The sequence below is a fragment of the Stenella coeruleoalba genome, assembly GCF_951394435.1.
Source record: "Stenella coeruleoalba genome assembly, chromosome: 6".
NCBI lineage: Eukaryota > Metazoa > Chordata > Mammalia > Artiodactyla > Delphinidae > Stenella > Stenella coeruleoalba.
This window is the reverse complement of record NC_137151.1, coordinates 50,639,932-50,658,883: the sequence shown is the minus strand read 5'-3', so window position 1 is coordinate 50,658,883 and position 18,952 is coordinate 50,639,932. Positions and strand designations below refer to the sequence as shown.

The window sequence follows — 18,952 nt, the reverse complement described above, 5'->3', positions numbered from 1 at the left end:
GTAGTCTTAACTACAAAACATTGCTCAATTGGAATTATCTCCTCTATCTCTAAAGGAGAAAACAAGGCCTAAGCTGTTTTGTTCTTTTTCTTAATTATCCAAAAGTTTTCTTTTTTTTTTTGAACCAGTAAAACCACATCTTGTTTATTTGAAACAAAATCAACAAAATTTATACAAAAGTTTTCTTTTATAATACAATCATGAACTTAAGAGTGGAAAAGAGTGTTCATTTGGTGGTATTAAATTTAGAATAAAATTAAAATGGTTTAAAATTTTTATGGTATAGTATAGAGTAACATTTAATCTTTTTAACAAACAGAAAAGCAGAGCAAATGTTTGGAGAGATGGAAGTCTGGAATGCAATATCAGAACGTGATCGTCTTGAAATCTATGAAGATGTTTTATTCTTTCTTTCAAAAAAAGAAAAGGTATTATTCACTCTTACTGGTGTTTATTGATAAAACAAGATTTTCTTCATCCTGTTTAGGAGTTACTTTATAACATGTTCATTTTTGTTGGTTTATTTAGTTTATATGGTGCAACAGATCTATTTATTAGAAGTTACATTTAAAAATAGCTCCTATAATAATAAGTACTGATGTGAACATAGTAGGTAGAGATTTGTGCAGCTGATACTTAGGTTGTCATTAATTGACTGTCTTATGCCCACTTTGAAAAATACTTATTTTTAGCTTGTTGGTTTGAAAAAATGCTCAGTGTTTTTGCTTATAAGGCATTTATTTATGATTATTTTACAAGAACAGCAGTAATGTGTAATTATTACCATTAAAATGTATTTGTAGGATAGTGTTTTAAAACACTAAAATACTATGCTACAAATACATTTAGTTTTGCTCATTTCTGTTTTGTTATGCACTAAGTTGTATGCTGTCCAATCTTCCAAGAGACTTACAGAAATGTAAGTAGTATTGACAAAAATTTGAACATAGCTGAAAGTGGTTGAACACATTATCATTTACCTGTTGTGTGATTTGTAACTTTCGTTTGGACAGTGTCTACAATGCATAGTTGTGGGAGGAGAGATTTTGCAAGGGGGTGAGGGAGGTGGGATTCCAGCTTTAGACGAGAGGTTAAAAAAAAATTTTGAAGTTAAGAGCCAAGCAGTTAGGCAGGAGCACTGGAAAGGTAAAGAGTGTTGATATTTAAAGTAAATGGGTAACATTTGAAATTTGGACATCAGTTAGAATGTGAAGAAACCTTCACTAATTACAGTTTATATGTCATACTTTATTTGAAATTCAAAACATATATTCATATTTTTGATTTAGGAACAAGCAAAGCAGTTGCGAAAGAGAAATTGGGAAGCCTTAAAAAACATACTTGACAACATGGCTAACGTGACATACTCTACTACTTGGTCTGAAGCCCAGCAGTATCTGATGGATAATCCAACTTTTGCAGAAGATGAAGAATTACAGAGTAAGAATGATGACTAAGTGGAAGGAACAGTTTTTTAAAAGTTGTCCAGCAGCGAAGAATGGTCACTTTTTTTATGCAATCACTAACTGAATTTTACATAATTGTTTGTCCATCCCTGAAAAGCTGTTTTGTTTGTTTCCAAATAGGATATTTCTTTCTAATTGAGTTTTGTGATTCAGGACAAAATATTTCCCCCAAAATCTGAAGTTAGCTTTATCAGGTATTCTTCAAATGTTTATTAGGTAAAGCCTGAAATTGTCCCTTGCCATTTATATGTGACTTAGTGGGAACCAAATTAATAACCACATTTTACTCATGCTGTCCTCTCGAGGTAATGACTTTAGAGATTTGCTTGCAAAAGGCAAAAAATGGATTAGCATTACTTTACAGTAAGCTTCCCCAAGTTCTGTCTTTTTCTGATCTACCTAGTTGCTTTTTAAATTACAGCTTTCTTGATTATCCTTTTGAATACCATACTTCAGTAAGTTTGAGGGAGGGCCTAGAATTCTGTACTTTGAAAAACTCCTTGGGTAATTCTGATATTGCTGACAAATTTATCACAGCAGTTTTATTTTCGTTTTATTACTTGTGTCATATGTGTTTTCTCTGTTTCATCCTCGGATTCGGGGGCTATGATTTAATGAGGTCTTTTTGAAATTTTTCATATGGGAATTCCCTGGCGGTCCAGTGGTTAGGACTCCGCACTTCCACTGCAGGGGGCGCAACAGGTTTGATCCCTGGATCGGGGAACTGAGATCCCACAAGCCGCACACCGTGGCCCAAAAAAAAAAAAAAAGTTATAAATAAATTTTCCTTGAACACTTCCTATTTAGATAATTAGAAGTCATATTTGAGTTTAAATATAAATATTTTGGTAAAACGAATTTGAACTTTGTAGGGAGTTAATGCAAATAAGTAAACTGCTTTCTTTACTGATATTTGACGTTTTAATTTTTTTTAACTGAAAAAAATTCTAGACATGGATAAAGAAGATGCGTTAATTTGCTTTGAAGAACACATTCGGGCTTTAGAAAAGGAAGAAGAAGAAGAAAAACAGAAGAGTTTGCTTCGGGAAAGGCGACGACAGCGTAAAAACAGAGAATCTTTTCAGGTAATTTTAAAAGCTCTGTTTTCTAGCTTAATTGTATAATATGGTTAAAGACCTGTAATAGTGATGTAAACAATTTTGAGAATCTTGATCTCAGATCATTAACTTGGGCTTTTGCAGAGGATCCATACAAATTTAACTCTTAAGTTCTATATTTAGTTATGAATCCACTTAAGGAGAGTAGCTATTTCAGGCTAGGGGAACATGGAAGGCTATAGCAGATTTGGTATATAAAGTGAGCACTGATAGATAAGGTTTCACTTGGGAAAGAGGAATAGATATCATGAGGGGGGACTGAAAATAAAATGTGTGATGAGTTATTAGTACTAATTGATTTTTAGGTTCTAGAGAATGGTTTTGAGGATGGGCCATAATTTTTAAACACTATACAGAGGAGCTAAAATTACATGTTCTTTATATAGGCCAGTGGCTTATTTTGACCTCCAAGTATCACTTTTAGTCTCTCAGTAATGGAGCCTATCACAGAGCAATGAATTTTTGCATTTTATATTTCACCAAATTTCCATTTCAATAATAATTATAATAGCAGTTAGCATTATTGCTTATTGCTGTGCATTTAAAATTTATAACCTCTTTTTATGATAGCCTTATTTTATGATAGTAGGTACTATTTTTGTTATGTCCATTTATATAGGTAAGGAAATGGGCTTAGAGAGATGAAGTGACTTGCCCAAATTCAGCTACTGAGTAGTGGAGCCAGACTTTGAATCTATGCTGTGTTTTAATTACTGGGTCTCTTTCATTAAACACTGTATTAGGGTAAGTGCTAAGTTACAGTGACTTAAATAAGAGGTTTTATTTCTTGAAAGAACAGTTGTTTTGGTTTAGGGTAGAGCACATTGTCATCTCCTAAGGCAGTGGTTCTCAAAACTTAGCATGTATCAGAATCACTTAGAGGGCTTTTAGAAAACTCCCCATGGTGCCAAAGATCATTAATCATCTTAAATGCCATAGCCAATAGCATTATTGCAGTCTTCATTCCATAAAAACGTAACATTTACTACTCTCTGTGGTTTCCTCTTAGTGGTTTCCCAAAGGATCATTCGGAGTATTGTTAAAACCAGGGACTGTTGAGCCTCACCCCCAGAATTTGATTCAGTAGGTCTCTTTTAAGTTTTGAATATACGTTTTAAAGGAGGTATAGTAGCAGAGGAAAATTACTGAGCTGAATATCTGAAGCAAAACATGCTAATACCAGTTATATCAATAGTAATCAGAAACGATGCCAGACACATAAAAGCCATATTTTAGGCTTAGCAAAAGATGCTTGTGGCCTTTATATTAGGATTTCTGACCCACGTTCTCCAGTTTCAGTATTGACATTGTACTTTCTCTTATATTTTCTGTGACCCAGATTTCCTTATTTTTGTTATATTTTACCTTATAGTTCTCCTTATTTTAAACCATTGCAAAAGCTTCATAAGAGATATTAAAGCTAAGTGGTTGCAGAAGAGTATAATCAACCTCGTGAAAATCTGTTCTCCCCTTCCTAGGCACATGGCTCCTTAGTTAAAATCTAAGTTTTCTAGCCTCGTTTATAGCTACTTGTGGTAACGTGACTGAATTTTCAGCTGAATGTGAAGGAGACGAGTAGAACTCCAGCATCATTTTTTAATTAATTAATTTTTTAAATTTTTTGGCTGCATTGGGTCTTCGTTGCTGTGTGCAGGCTTTCTCTAGTTGCGACAAGTGGGGACTACTCTTCGTTGCGGTGCACGGGCTTCTTATTGCGGTGGCTTCTCTTATCGCGGAGCACGGGCTCTAGGCGCGTGGGCTTCAGTAGTTGTGGCACGTGGGCTCAGTAGTTGTGGTGCACGGGCTTAGTTGCTCCGCGGCATGTGGAGTCTTCCCGGACCAGGGCTTGAACCCGTGTACCCTGCATTGGCAGGCGGATTCTTAACCACTGGACCACCAGGGATGTCCCACATCATTGGTTTTTAAAAGAACTACCATTTCAACTTCTTCCAAGCTGAAATGTGGTCATGGGGATAACATACCCTAATCATGCAGAGAAAGCTAATGGCCTCGGGCAGTTCTCTAAGTATGGGCCAGCATGTCACTCTCTCTTGGAAACTTATTAGAAAGGCAAACTCTTAGAACCCCACTGAGACCTAATGAATCAAATTGGGACGGGGAGGGGGACTACAATCTGTGGTTTTGTTTTTACCATTTCTTCACATGATTCATTGAGATACCACCTAAGGTAATTTACCAAAAGTGGCAAATGTTGAGATTCTTTATGAAATAAGACTGAAAGAACTATAGTTAGATGTGACATTTAAGGTCAGTGACTGTCGACATCTAGGGGAAGTTAAAGAGTTGCCAAATAGTTTAAAGGTAAATAGAGGCAAAATCAGACCTTTCTCTGATGTTTTGATAAGACAGTTCAAGAGTACTTTCAGGGTTAAGAGTGTGGCTTTTCTTTGGTAAGAGAGAACCAGTCAAGAGGGAGAGAATGGGGCTTCCCTGGTGGCGCAGTGGTTGAGAGTCCGCCTGCAGATGCAGGGGACACGGGATCGTGCCCCAGTCCGGGAAGATCCCACATGCTGTGGAGCGGCTGGGCCTGTGAGCCATGGCCGCTGAGCCTGCACGTCCGGAGCCTGTGCTCCGCAACGGGAGAGGCCACAACAGTGAGAGGCCCGCGTACTGCAAAAAAAAAAAAAAAAAAAAGGGAGAGGATGAAGAAAGAATTGAAGGATAGGGGTATTCTGTTATTAAATAAAATCTTTGAAGGTTTATTCAAGCATATGTGAGTAGTTACATTATGAACCTTATATGAGGAGACAAAAAGAAGGAAGATGAGGGAAAAGACATATTATTGAGTTGGCCTGAGGCAGTGAGTGGTGTTCAACTAGTGCTTTTGTTGATGGTCATGATCTGGGGAGAAGTTGCTACTAGCATCTAGTTGGGTAGAGACCAGAGGTATTGTTGAACATCATCCAATGTACAGGACCAACCCCCCCCCCCAAAACAAAACAAAACAAAAAAGTTTACGAGCTCCAAGATGTCATTAGTGCCAACGTTGGGAGCCTTCTCCTCTAAGGGAAGGAGAAATAACCAGCCTCAGCCATCTTTGAAGCAACTTGGTTTCCATCTTCTCCTCCCCTTCCCAAGGTGGGGTTAGTAAATAAAAGAGAGAAAGAGCCATACAGTTTTAGCATAATGGTTTTCAAACCTGAATTCACATAAAACTTACCTGGTGAGTTTTAAGAAATAAATTACAAATATCTTTATTTTAATTCATATTTTCTTTAAAAAAATCTCAGGTGATTTCTAATTTTCATTCAAGTTAGGAGATTCACTACTGAAATGGATTCAGTGTCGAAATTCTATGACTTTATCAGCAACCTAGAAGTGAAACAAATACTAGCAAAGCAGGTATGATGAAGTAGATTTTAAGATCCTAGAGAGCATCATTGAAGATGGTTTCTAGGCTGTTTTAGGGACTCAAAAGGGAGTAGGTGAAGAACCTTGGTTATCACACAGCAGGGGTGGGTTGAGCTCCCATTTATGTTGAAGGGTAAGGACGAAAGGATAGAAATTAAGTTTGAGGAATAAATTTTGGAAATAGAGACTGAATTGACATGCTTATTCCTATTTGGAGAGAAGTGGTATTATACATGTCTGGTGTCATTCAGGACAGTGCTACCCAATAAAAATTTGTATGCCACATACATGATTTTAATTTCTTACTAATTTTAGTAACCTTTTATTTCACCTAATATATCTAAAATATTGTCTTTTAACACGCAACCAGTATATTTTTATTTATTTATTTTGGTAATAAACCTTCAAAATCATTGTGTGTTATATACTGCTGGCGTTGAACAGTGCAGGTATAAGAATTTTAGGAGTAGAATTTGGCCCCTAATTTAGGGACATTTATAGAATTAAAACTCCCTAAGGATTTCAGGATATAGGAAATGTGGAAATTGCTGAGTACTAAAGTCCCACTATGTTGCCCTGAAAGTTGGCAAATAGTAAAAAAAAATGGATAAAGTGAGCATATAAAAATTTAAGTTGTAACAGTAATATGGAAGAAAGGAAATAGGTTTTAAAATCAGACATGGGGGTTGAGTCCTAGTTCCCCACACTATATGTATGTTGCTTTAGTAAAATTGTATATCTTCCTCTTAGAAAAGAAAATTAAATTAAAAAATCCTCAGAACACATTAGGCGTTATGTTTAAAAACAAAAAGTATATTTTGCAGTAAATGTGCATGCACATTCTTTAGCCTCATCATTTGAGATAACATCCAGTGTTTTGACTTTATTTGTATATGTTATTTGCAAACTGGAAATGATGATCTATCTTAAGGGACAGTAAACTGAAGCCTGGAAAGGTAATGTAGCTTTTCAACAGTCCTTTTCTCTGAAGTCCAAAATAGTTTTTTGCCTAAAAGCTGATTTTACTTTCATCAAAGAGCAAATATGCTTTGCACCTAAACATATTTGTGATAACATTGGCAGAAGAGTTTTAAATATAGCTGTTTTTAACATGTATCTTCGTTCATGTTATACCAATATTTCTAAAGTCCTTAAAGATGGCTTTTCAATATATAATGGGTTCATTGTTGTTCTCCCCTTCCCCCAGATATTTTTAGATGAACTGCATGAACATGGACAACTGCATTCTATGTCATCTTGGATGGAATTGTATCCAACAATTAGTTCTGACATTAGATTCACTAATATGCTTGGTCAGCCGGGTGAGATTCTTCTCTTTCCTAATTTGTAGTTATGATAGTTGGAATGGGCCAGAGGGAAAGATGGTTGTGTTGGGGCATGGGGGGTGCTTTCTTTTGTTTTATAAACAAAAAAGTAATTGCAGCTCTTTGATTAGAGCTAGCTTTTGACTTCTTTAGTTTTTTCATTAGGATCAACTGCACTTGACCTTTTCAAGTTTTATGTTGAGGATCTTAAAGCACGTTATCATGATGAGAAGAAGATAATAAAAGACATTCTAAAGGTAAATAGTATATACTTGGTATTATTAACTAGTATACTTGCTGTTAACTGTTAATCCGTGCCATATATTTTAAAGTGATACTGTGTTCCTTTGATTAGTGTTATTAATATTAACAAGATTTCTGTTTTTTAGGATAAAGGATTTGTAGTTGAAGTAAATACTACTTTTGAAGACTTTGTGGCAATAATCAGTTCGACTAAAAGATCAACCACATTAGATGCAGGAAATATTAAGTTGGCTTTCAATAGTGTAAGTTATCATCTTTACTGTTATGAACAACTAGATTAGTAGTATAGTTTTTAATACATTTGGCCAAAAATACTTAAGTTGTATGTAAGCTACTGAAATAAGGGAATAGGAATAGTATTTTACAGAGTAGTGGACACTCTTCCAGGGTGAGGTAACAGAATATAATGTACTTAGATGATGGCTGATGGTAAGCTTCCTTTCCTAAAAATAATTGGCTCTCTAACTTATAGATGATAGGAGAATACTTAAATTAATTATAATGAATTATTTCAGTTAACACAGATTATATTATACTATTATAACTGATTAAATATGTTTTCTAAAAGTTACTAGAAAAGGCAGAAGCCCGTGAACGCGAAAGAGAAAAAGAGGAGGCTCGGAAGATGAAACGAAAAGAATCTGCATTTAAGAGTATGTTGAAACAAGCTACTCCTCCAATAGAATTGGATGCTGTCTGGGAAGATGTATGTATACTTGTAAATTTTTTCCTTTACAACTGAAGATGAAAATTTTTTAATTCTTTCTCGTAGGCACAGAGATAACTAGAGGAAAGGAAATAAACACTTTGAGGGGGCTGGGCTGTCACAGTTTTCACTTGCTGCTATGATTCCTTTTAGTCATATTGGTATACTCTTCTCAGTATTCATATATTGATTCCATATCTGAATTTTTCAGATCCGGGAGAGATTTGTAAAAGAGCCAGCATTTGAGGATATAACTCTAGAGTCTGAAAGAAAACGAATATTTAAAGATTTTATGCATGTGCTTGAGGTAATTTTAGTTTTATCGTAAGTGGCTGAAATATTACAAAATACATTAAAATTTTTTAAAAATTGAAGAATTTAGAATGATCAAAGTACGTTTTTTAAATTATACTTTTAAGTAATTTTATACAAATGTACTTACTACCTGGGATGATTAGGGAATGGTTTATTCTATAGAAATTGCTTTTAATTGAAACAAACTAAGCTTGCATGGGAATTTAAAGATCTGTTTAGTGGACACTTTTCATATTTGTTTCATACTTATACAGTGTTACAGAAATTCATCAATTTAGCAGTCAAATGGGGTGACTTAGTAAACCTAAAAAGAAATCAGAATCTTGTAAAACAGATAGAAAACAGCTTTTAAGCACATTTCAGATATTATACTACATTAGATGTGTTGGAAGCACAGAGATGTTCTGAAAAATAATGGAATAAGGTAGTAAGTTTTTGTTAAAATAATAAGTAATGATAAAATTGCAGTTATTCCACTAGCTGAATTAAGGGTATTTTGATGAAGATTTCAGATGGGCACTTGGAGATAGTAAATATGCTAAATTGACCAATAATTTTTGAATAGTAGTATTTGCTGCCTATATGGGCCAGGCACTGTTCTAATTGTTTTACAGATATTTCATATATGAGCTTAATCCTCATAACAACCCTATGAAGTTACAGATGAGCAAAATTGAGGCAAAGAGAAAAAGTAATTTGCATGGAAGGGATTCCAACATAGGCTTTTGATTCCAGGGCCAGTGCTTTTAACAAATAAGCTGTGCTATCAGTTATAGACAAACCAATACGTTACAGCAAGCCAACGTTAGCACATACTTAATATTATAGTGCTGCCGATGGTCATTGGGCATAGCAGGTCACTTAATTGACTGTTGACTGTTGCATTGCATTTATTGTTCTTGGTGAATATCATTGTTGACAACAGTTTGCTCTGTTAACATGTCGCACATGTACCATATATTGTTTCCCAGCTGCCTCTAGATTTAGTGCTGTTGACCTATAGATCTTTTCTACTCAAAGTGTGTTTCAGACCAGCAGCATCTGTTTTACCTGGAAACTTGTTAGAAATACAGAACCTCAGGCCCCATCGGCAGAAATCCTGTATCAGAATTACCATTTTAACAAGATTCTCGAGCACTAGAATGTACATTTAATTTTGATAAGCTCTGCTCTAGGTAGTGTCTTAACATTTTCCCCGAATTCAGGAATCTCCAACAAGATTCTTTCATGATCTGTGCTGGGGGGTATTAGTGGTGAGGTCATAAATGGAGCAAAATGATGGCAGCATAGGGAAAAGCTGAACATATCAGAATAGGACTTGGACCCCAATAATGTGGGCCTTGAAGTAGAAAAGGAAGAAGAGTTAACATTCAGTGACATAAAGAAAGAATGAGGACTGCCCTCGTGGTCCTTTGGTTAAGGCTCTGCACTTCCACTGCAGGGGGCGCCAGTTTGATCCTTGGTCAGGGAACAATTAATCAGTTAATCGAGAGAGAGAGAGAGAGAGAGAAACAGAGAGAGAGAGAGAGAGAAACAGAGAGAGACAGAGAGAAACAGAGAGACAGAGAGAGAGAGAGAGAGAAACAGAGAGAGACAGAGACAGAGACAGACAGAGAGAGACAGAGACAGAATCCCTGAACCAGATTTTCTGTTTCCACTTACTCGTAAACTGAAGCAGAATTTATTTTCAAAGGCTTAGATATGTTTGGGGGCAAGGAGTTTTTACTGCAGCGTTTTTCCTTCCCTACTAGCCTCATAATTATTTTAGTGACAGAGTTAATCCACAGAGACAACATTTCCTTTTCTGATTTCATGTGTAGTTAGATTGCCTTTGGATATCTTAAGCTTGGCTAGGAAGGGAATGCTCCTTGGGTGAAAAGAGCTGATTTTGCATTTAATTTGTGAGACCAACCTCCTTTATGGATGATTCTGAGGTAGTTCTTTATTTCAGTGCTGAGCCACGTTCATCAGAAAAGCCACGTATGAATAACATTTTGTTGTTTTTGAAAGTAGTGTAACTATTCTGCAGATTATACCTTTATGGAGGGTATCAATTGTCCCTACTGTACCCACACCATTCTCATTGCTAAAAAAAAGTATTTTATTAATACTTTTGAACGTTGTGTTTAGATGTCCAAATGAGTGGGTACAGGATAGTTAAAATGTTCTCTTCTGTTCCTTGTTAAGTAACTCTTTGCACCATTTCAAGGGGGGAGTACATCCTAAATACGCAAAATGAATGCAGTTTTACTCTAAGAACCTATTTGTAAAGCTTTTAAAAATTCTCCATGATGTACTGTCTAAAGTGTGAACTTCTGAAATTTTTTTCTTTTGCCCCTGTAGCATGAATGTCAACATCATCATTCAAAGAATAAGAAACACTCTAAGAAATCTAAAAAACATCACAGGAAACGCTCCCGCTCTCGATCAGTAAGGAAGTTTATTAAAAATGGCACCATAAGTGTATTGAAATATTTGTTAGCAGCATTATGAATGAAATTATTTGTATTGTGTAGGGATCAGATTCAGATGATGATGACAGCCATTCAAAGAAAAAAAGACAGCGATCAGAGTCTCGTTCTGCTTCAGAACATTCTTCTAGTGCTGAATCTGGTAAACATATCTTTTAACTTGATTAAAATCATTGACACTTGGATGTCCTCAAATTCTGACACTTTTCTTTTTGTGCTGCTTAGAGAGAAGTTATAAGAAATCAAAAAAACATAAGAAGAAAAGCAAGAAGAGAAGACATAAATCTGTAAGCAAACTCTTAATTTTTACACTGTACCTAGGCTTTTGCCCTTCACTTTCTCAGTGGCAGTAGAAATTTCTGTCTAGTCCGATGCAGTCAACAGAGTTTAGGTATGTACCTAAACTCAAGAGCTTCATAGTTGTTGTTCACCTTAATCTTTCATTAAAATCTTTTGGTGAACTTTGAAAAAAAATAACACAGTGTTAAGACTTCCACTCTGTTTTTTTATAGTAATCTTACAGAAAGATCCAAGGGTGTGTGATTGTATATATATATATATTGAGCTGTTGTTGAGAACCACAAGTTTAAATGTTTAAACTTTTTCCTTTACCTTCAGCTCTTAATCTTAGGTACACATCAAGATACACCTAATCTTAGTGATGAAGGCACACTTAATTTAGTGACGCTCTTTTAGTGGTATTTTACCCTATCAGAATGTCATCTTTCCCATAGGAAAGACCAACTTCATCTCATGAATCTTGGGAATGTTTTAAATTCCTTGAGGTTATCGATTCAGATTCCACCACTCTAGGAACACATACATACTCTGTTATATGTGGGTGTTCTTAAATATTACCTATATAGGGACTTTTTTCTAATGGAATGGTTTCTTTATCAAAATGCTGACATTGTTTTTTTATTTACACAGGACTCTCCAGAGTCAGATGCTGAACGGGAGAAGGATAAAAAAGAAAAAGACCGGGAAAGCGAAAAAGACAGAACTAGACAAAGATCAGAGTCAAAACACAAATCACCTAAGAAAAAGACTGGAAAGGATTCTGTAAGTATTTAGAATTCTTTCATCTCTGCATTTTCATAGTACAAAAATGTCAGCTACTTTTCACACACAGTTTTCTAACGTATATGATCATGAATGACCCAAGTTAAGCATCCTAAATTTTATATTCCTTAAAAAAATAACATAGCATTCTCTAACAGTTGTTTAACCCACTAAGAAAGGATATATTCTTCTGCTTTGTACATTCTCACAAAGAAATACCAATGGACATTGTCTACCTAATTTTAGAATATAAACTTTAAGAGATTCAAACCAGGTTTTCCCTCCACCATATCCACAGTTGTCATTGTTACTAAATCCAGTTTCAAAAGGTAGCTTTCCAGCAGCTTTTAATCATTGGGAGGGAAGAGTTGAGGGCAAGTAGATAGGAGGATACAATAAGCCAGATCTAATGTTTTATTATCAAATTACATAATTAGTTTTCAGTTTCCCCTGTATGTGTGTTTGTGTATGTATGCCAGAGCACAGTAACACAAGCCTTCTTCACCTTGCCGTTCGTTCCACAAATGCTGTGGGCTTAGCAAGTATAATGCCTGTGAGTTACCAATTGAGAGTTTAAATTGTGTAGGTAAGCCCTGGTCTCCCTCTGGATATTCTCATTCAGTGGGAATAGGGTGGAGGGTTTTTTTTGTTCTTGTTTTGTTTTTAAAGCTGCACTGGTGAGTCTGATGCACATCCTTGGTGAGGAATGATGATTTCCTCTATACTTACTTAGCAACTTAATAGTTTCTTCTTCACAGTAGGTTAAATGAAATCCCTGGAGGGGGAAGGAAGATAGGTGAAAAATCTACTTTTGAAAAGTTGCTTCTCTCAGTTGTTTTGGTTTTTTTGTCTGTTTTAAATTTTTTCCAGCCAAACTATTGTCCTCATAAATCTGGAATGTTTCTTTATCTGGGCGCAATAGTATGCTTAAAGCTTGATACTTTTATGTAATATAAAACACGTATAGGACAACCTAGAATCGGAAAAAATAGGAAGGAATATAATACTTAGGAAATGAACACCCAGCTTCCATTAAATGGAAACAAGATGTTTCATATTCAGTTGTATTAACAGGAAGAAAAACTGGTACTTACTATTCCCCCGATCTACATATTAATGTAAACTGAAAGTAAACACCATATAAAAGTCTCATTCTAAGTTAAGTGTCTCCCCTAATGTAACCAAGGAGTACTTAGTTAACAACCCATTGGTAGGCTTTTAGGAAAGAGATCAGTCTTCATACCCTATGATGCATTTGTTTTTGTGGAAAAGAATCCACATAGATGTGGATTCTTTTTTCAAAGGTTCATTACTACTTAACCTTTTGAGTCCTGACACAAATATAATTGTATTCGTTGTCTTTTCAGGGTAATTGGGATACTTCTGGCAGTGAACTGAGTGAAGGGGAATTGGAAAAGCGTAGAAGGACCCTTTTGGAGCAACTGGATGATGATCAATAAATTATACCAAATATGTTTACAGTATGATTTAAAGTCTAATTCAGACCAGGGATTCTATTTTAAGTTCAATTGAAATAACACTGGGTTTTAATTATATCACAGAAAAAAAAGTGCATTTAAGTATTGTTATTGTGGACTTTATAAAAAGCAAAGGAAATTGAAAATAACTTTTGATTCTGTATCAAGAATCATATTTTCATACAGTCATAACTGTCTTTCTGTGACCCTTTCATAGGGCACTGCAGAATGGATTAAAGGTGGCAATTTACTGATAACTGCAGGTGTCTCTACTTTGTTCTAAAGTCTAAGTCATGAGGTGATTTGATTGATTTACTTTATAGAAGTTGGATTTTGAAGATATAATGAAAATTTTTTAATATCTAGTAGTACAAAAAAAGCACCAGCAACTGATAAAACTGCTTTTTTGTGCACTATCCAACTGGTTGAAGCCGATATGATCTTTTAAGGTGAACTCAGACATAGGTGTTCTTAATGGAAACCTGGTAGACCCTTAACTATAGTGGTGCTATTGAGCACTACTATAATAAAGCCACCATTATTTTTTATGAAACATCTAAATACATTTTAAAAAGGCTATTGTGAGGGCATTATTTTGAGGTGATGTTTAAAAAGTTAACATCAAATCAAATTGTAAATTAGCTTAAATATATTGCCTTAAGGACCTACTAAAGAATGTGCCACCAAACTTTAAGTGATGGTTGCAATATCCTTGTCTAAAACAAATCAATGTTGACTTAAACGATTTCTTTAACAGTTGTCTTTTTTTTTTTTTTAAATCCGATCTTTCTCTTGCTTTTTTTCATTGAGGAAGTCTTTTACCTTCCCTCCTCACTGAGAAGTACTGACTTCGTGGTACACATTCTGAAGCATTTCTGATTTGAATATTTTTGTACATTTTTATCAATTATTAAATCTTCTCTTCTAGTGTGTACTAGTATTTATTTCTACTTAAACTGCTCAGCTGTAAAAAATTGTATGAGCCTTTAAGGGTTAAGATACTAAAATCCCTGAAATTTTGCTTTAGCTAACCCACACAGCTAAGTTACTTTCCTTTTTTAATATTTAAGAATATTATAAATCAGTGCATTTGAGACCCCTGTATTTGTTTTTGATCTGTGAATTTCCTACAGAATACTCTAAGAAAGGCAATGGTTTGAAGTTTAGAATACTCTTTACATGCTAACTTTTGAAGGTTGGTAATGTAATTTATACTATTTTCCTTCAGTGCAGGAGATTTTTTTAAGTAAATAAGTAAATTATAGCACATAGTCTTTGGTATTATCTTAGGTATTTTTTTATTTTGGACACTTTGGGCAATCCTGTTTCAGGTTGGGATTCAGAAGAACAAAAAGTTTATTTTTCCTTCACCATCCTAATTTGAAAGTGGGACTGACCAGGATGACTCTTTTTCCATCCCTGCCCGCTTTGTTTCAATTAATCTAGCATCCACTATTGAAAGGCTCAAGGCAGGTTGGTGGGCGGGGCAGGGAGGGGGCCCTGAACATTTCTCGCTGCCAAGTCATTTTTCTGTTGTGAAATATGACATGACTTTGTAGAAAGTGAGAGTGACTATCTTTAGAAAATGTGAAGTAACCAATTGCTTGCTTGAGGTTAGTCTCCTATTGTATATTAGAACCAAAACATATAACAACAGCTTTGGCAACAGGCAAGTTGCCTAGACTTAATTTTCAGAGGTCCCTTCGTAATGATAGTTAATATTGCTAATCATGTCAGACACTTGACATGGAAGTCAGAGTAAAATCTGCATATGATATTGGCAGAAATACTAGTGATGTTTCACAAGAGAATGTAGAATCTAAAACTTTTAATTACTTCCATGAATGATGATTTTTTTAAGTACAACTTTAAAGTTTTGATTTTTCTATTTAAATAAAAAGCTATTGATGTGGTTTAGCATGTCCTCAAATTAGATTTCTTATTTCTTATAGAGATACTGTCTTATCACAACCTCAGATCCCTACAAGACAATACAAATTCAAGTTTCCTTATAGTTAATCCATGAAAACTATTTGACCTAAAAGCGAAACTGATAAATTCTAACGCAAAATACAACATCCTTGTTATAAAACATGTAATTGAAGTGATTCTAATTCCTTAGTGATCCCATCAAATGATACTTAGTTGCCAGAAAGATACTATGGCCTGAAGGTACAGGCAATGGGAAGATTGTTTTAAAACAGTTGTGTGTGAATATTTTTAATCCATTTGATTAGGTTTCTAAATCTTCAGTCTGGTAAAAGTTGAAATGTCTTGGAATATTGGTTAGAGTTGAACAGATAATGTTAAAAATGTGTTCAAATAGGAAAGTATTGTTTATATTCAGATAAGGGGAATTTCTGCTTTTCAGTTAAGCCTCAGACTTTCAGGTAAATGTTAAGGGCTTATCTTCCCTCACTATCACTCATTAATGTTAATGAACTCTTAGATTAAATTCACTAATACATTTAATAATATCATGCTTAATAGTCAAAATCCAGAACCTCAAATATTTGATGTTTTTATTCCTCCCAGTACATAATTCCTGTGTGGGAAAATTGAATTTGTATGAAAAGTTAATGAAGTATAAAGAACTCTTTGCACCTTTCCCAACTGTATTTAAACAACGTTAATACTTCTAAATAAAAGCAATGGTCCCAACATTTTTTTTTCAACACAGTGACGGCATTTCATTATCATTACCCAAAGGAGCTTCAGCATATAGATTCATGGTTTTCAACAATAAAAATACTTTTTATGCCTTGGGAGTAATACTTTTTATGCCCAGTAAATTTGAAAATGATCAAAGTATCACAGCTATTTCATCTTTTAATTTTTGCTAATTGGGCCCCATATTATCCAGCTATAAAATGAAAGGGATTGGCCTAGAGTAAAGCAGTCTTAATTCACAGCATTAAGACTGTAAAACTTCTTGAAATATCTGTGTACATTTTTCTGGAAGGATGGTCCATAGTTTTCATTCGGTTACCAAAGGGCCTGCATCTTGTGTTACGAAGCATTTGCCTAGATGATCCTGGTTTTCTTCGCATGTTAATGGTCACCTGAGTGCTGACTAGGCAGCCACTTTTATTTTTGCATCCAGAAAGGGGTAGCTTCTTTATTTAAGGATTTTCATTTAAAACTTGGATACTAAAAAAAAAACAAAAAAAACTTGGATACTATTTAAGAGAGAGCTGTTTCTAATCAGAGTACCCAGGGAAGAGTAATGAATGCTTTTTTTAAGAGTTTATAGGGTATTTAAGTATATTATGTAATTTAAATGTAAATCACAAAGCCAAAGAACTAAATAAGCATTTCTGAAAGCAAAATGAGGCAGAGCACGTTAATTCCTTATACCTGAAGTCAGACTTTTTTCTATTCCCTTGGGGATTTCTCTCAATACTAGGTAGAATTTTCTTTTACATTTTCTAGGACTCATTTTACATAAAGGAAAAACAAAATAACGTCATGAGTAATTTTCATGGAACTGTGTTCTAAATCTCATGCTATGGTTCTAGTAATGGCATATAGCAGTCTAATAAATTCTTACCTTCCTTGTTAATTTCTTACCTTGCTCTTAAGTTTTTCAATTGTTTTGATGTAAATGATGGTCAGATTCCTTGGGGGCAGGGATTTCTGTTTCACTCACTGTTTTATCCTGTGAGTTAGAACAGTGCCTGGTACATACATAGTAGGCATTTACTGAGTGAATGTAAAATCTTAGTTGACAGACGTACTCATCCAGCATCCATGGTACTCGGCATCTGTTAAAGGGCTTGAAAAAGCATCGTTGCAATAAACCATACTAAACCCTAAACTAATTGAAGTACACTAAAGATAAGTTCTAGTGACTGTACCTCAATCTTAACTGTTACTTCAGAAATGTCCAAAAGCTTGTTACGTGAAAACATGAAACTTTCACGTGGTTTTAAGTAGGAAAGGCAATCCCTTGTGATGATTTGAAACATACCTTCTTTCATATCATATTCATACTACTATTACCACAGTAGTAGTTTAAAAGTAGTAACTTTTGAGGAGCTAACATTTAGCTAGATAAGAGTTGATCTAAAGGCCCTAATGGACAAAAAAAATTCCTATTTTAACTTCTGAGAAGGGGTGAATAATGGTGACAGGGCATGCACTTCTGTGTTCTTGGAGCTAACTTACAGGTGAGGTGAGAAGTGAGCAGATTTTGCTCCAGTTACCCACACACTCCCCCCTAACCCTCCAAACATTACTTGGTTTCTCTCTACCTGGCTTAAGTTCCTTAACTGCAGATTTTCTGTGCTTTTTGAACTTGCTGTATAAAAACTGCTCTTATGATTCAATATGATCTCGTTCAAGGCCACCTCATTGTTAGTGACTGGTAATTGACTATTAATTTGATGGTAATTTGTCCTAGGTTTAAGGTTGATGTTTGCATTTCATGGAAACTGGCTAACCTCGCTCCAGTTTTCATTCAGACTATGAAAGTGGCTGCCTAATCTCACATCAGATTCAAACTAAGCCATTTCTTGATGCCCTTCTTTTATGCTGTTCTTTGGGGGTATCTAAATGTGGTATTCAGAAATATCTTTTTTTTTTTGGTCCTGCCTGCAAACTTTTTTGGTAGGTGTTGATCTCTTGCCTACCTCTGCAACTAAACTGAAGACTTGTTCTGAAAGGTGAGTAATAGGGGGAACAAGGTTTCTACTTTGTGTTTATAATTACCAGATTTTCTCTTATGTTCATATATTGTTCTGATGTAAAGAACATCAATTACATAAAAGTAGACCTTTTGTAAATAAATATAATTTATTAGAAAAAAATGGCATCTCTTACTAAGTTGGATTTGTGTCAGCTTTTTCCTTTAAGCACTGTCATATGCAGCAGTTCTGTGCTGTAAGATGATAGATGCCCACATTCTGTTTTCTCAGTGTAATATTTGCTTTTCTCTATAAAAAGATCAAAGAAAAGTTTGTCAACTTTCGTTCACACATTTGTTTCTTCAAGTTTTTTCTTAGAAATAGATGGGGTATTTTAGAAAAAATGGAAGATTACTCCTTTGGTATGAAGTGGGCTGATAGTATATTCACCTGTGCACACATTTCTGATAAAAACTGTATTAGGGCTAAGAATTTCATAATCAAATTTAAAATTAATAGATGTGAATTATAAAGCTAATATTATGAAAGTATTACAGTGTAAAATTAGGTAATTCTACAAAATCCAATACCTTGAACCAACGAAGTCAGTGATATCAAGTTCCGTCATCTACTGAGCATTGTTGAGTCATCAGGGTCACCGGACATTCATTGCAGTGTCATTGCAGTGACTTTTAGTGGGTTAAGATTTATATTTTTAGTCACAAAGACTGGGAGAGGGAAACAAATGGG

At 34.8% G+C, this 18,952-nt stretch overlaps 1 protein-coding gene across 7 annotated transcripts in view; it reads left to right on the top strand.

Moving 5' to 3' along the window:
* The window catches only part of PRPF40A (pre-mRNA processing factor 40 homolog A), a 59,577-nt gene extending 40,965 nt beyond the window's left edge, over positions 1 to 18,612 (top strand). For 3 of the 7 annotated variants that reach the window (XM_079924012.1, XM_079924011.1, XM_079924009.1), the window contains 13 exons: positions 320 to 428; positions 1,290 to 1,440; positions 2,418 to 2,551; positions 7,164 to 7,278; positions 7,435 to 7,538; positions 7,671 to 7,787; positions 8,114 to 8,251; positions 8,463 to 8,558; positions 10,910 to 10,996; positions 11,083 to 11,179; positions 11,263 to 11,324; positions 11,968 to 12,099; positions 13,467 to 18,610. In XM_079924012.1, coding sequence (XP_079780138.1) covers positions 320 to 428; positions 1,290 to 1,440; positions 2,418 to 2,551; positions 7,164 to 7,278; positions 7,435 to 7,538; positions 7,671 to 7,787; positions 8,114 to 8,251; positions 8,463 to 8,558; positions 10,910 to 10,996; positions 11,083 to 11,179; positions 11,263 to 11,324; positions 11,968 to 12,099; positions 13,467 to 13,559 — 1,435 coding nt within the window. In that variant the 3' untranslated portion in view covers positions 13,560 to 18,610. Of the gene's footprint in view, positions 1 to 319; positions 429 to 1,289; positions 1,441 to 2,417; positions 2,552 to 7,163; positions 7,279 to 7,434; positions 7,539 to 7,670; positions 7,788 to 8,113; positions 8,252 to 8,462; positions 8,559 to 10,909; positions 10,997 to 11,082; positions 11,180 to 11,262; positions 11,325 to 11,967; positions 12,100 to 13,466 lie in introns of all 7 variants that reach the window. The other 4 variants (XM_079924013.1, XM_079924007.1, XM_079924008.1 and 1 more) reach the window with 4 other exon arrangements.
* Positions 18,613 to 18,952: the final 340 nt, after the last annotated feature.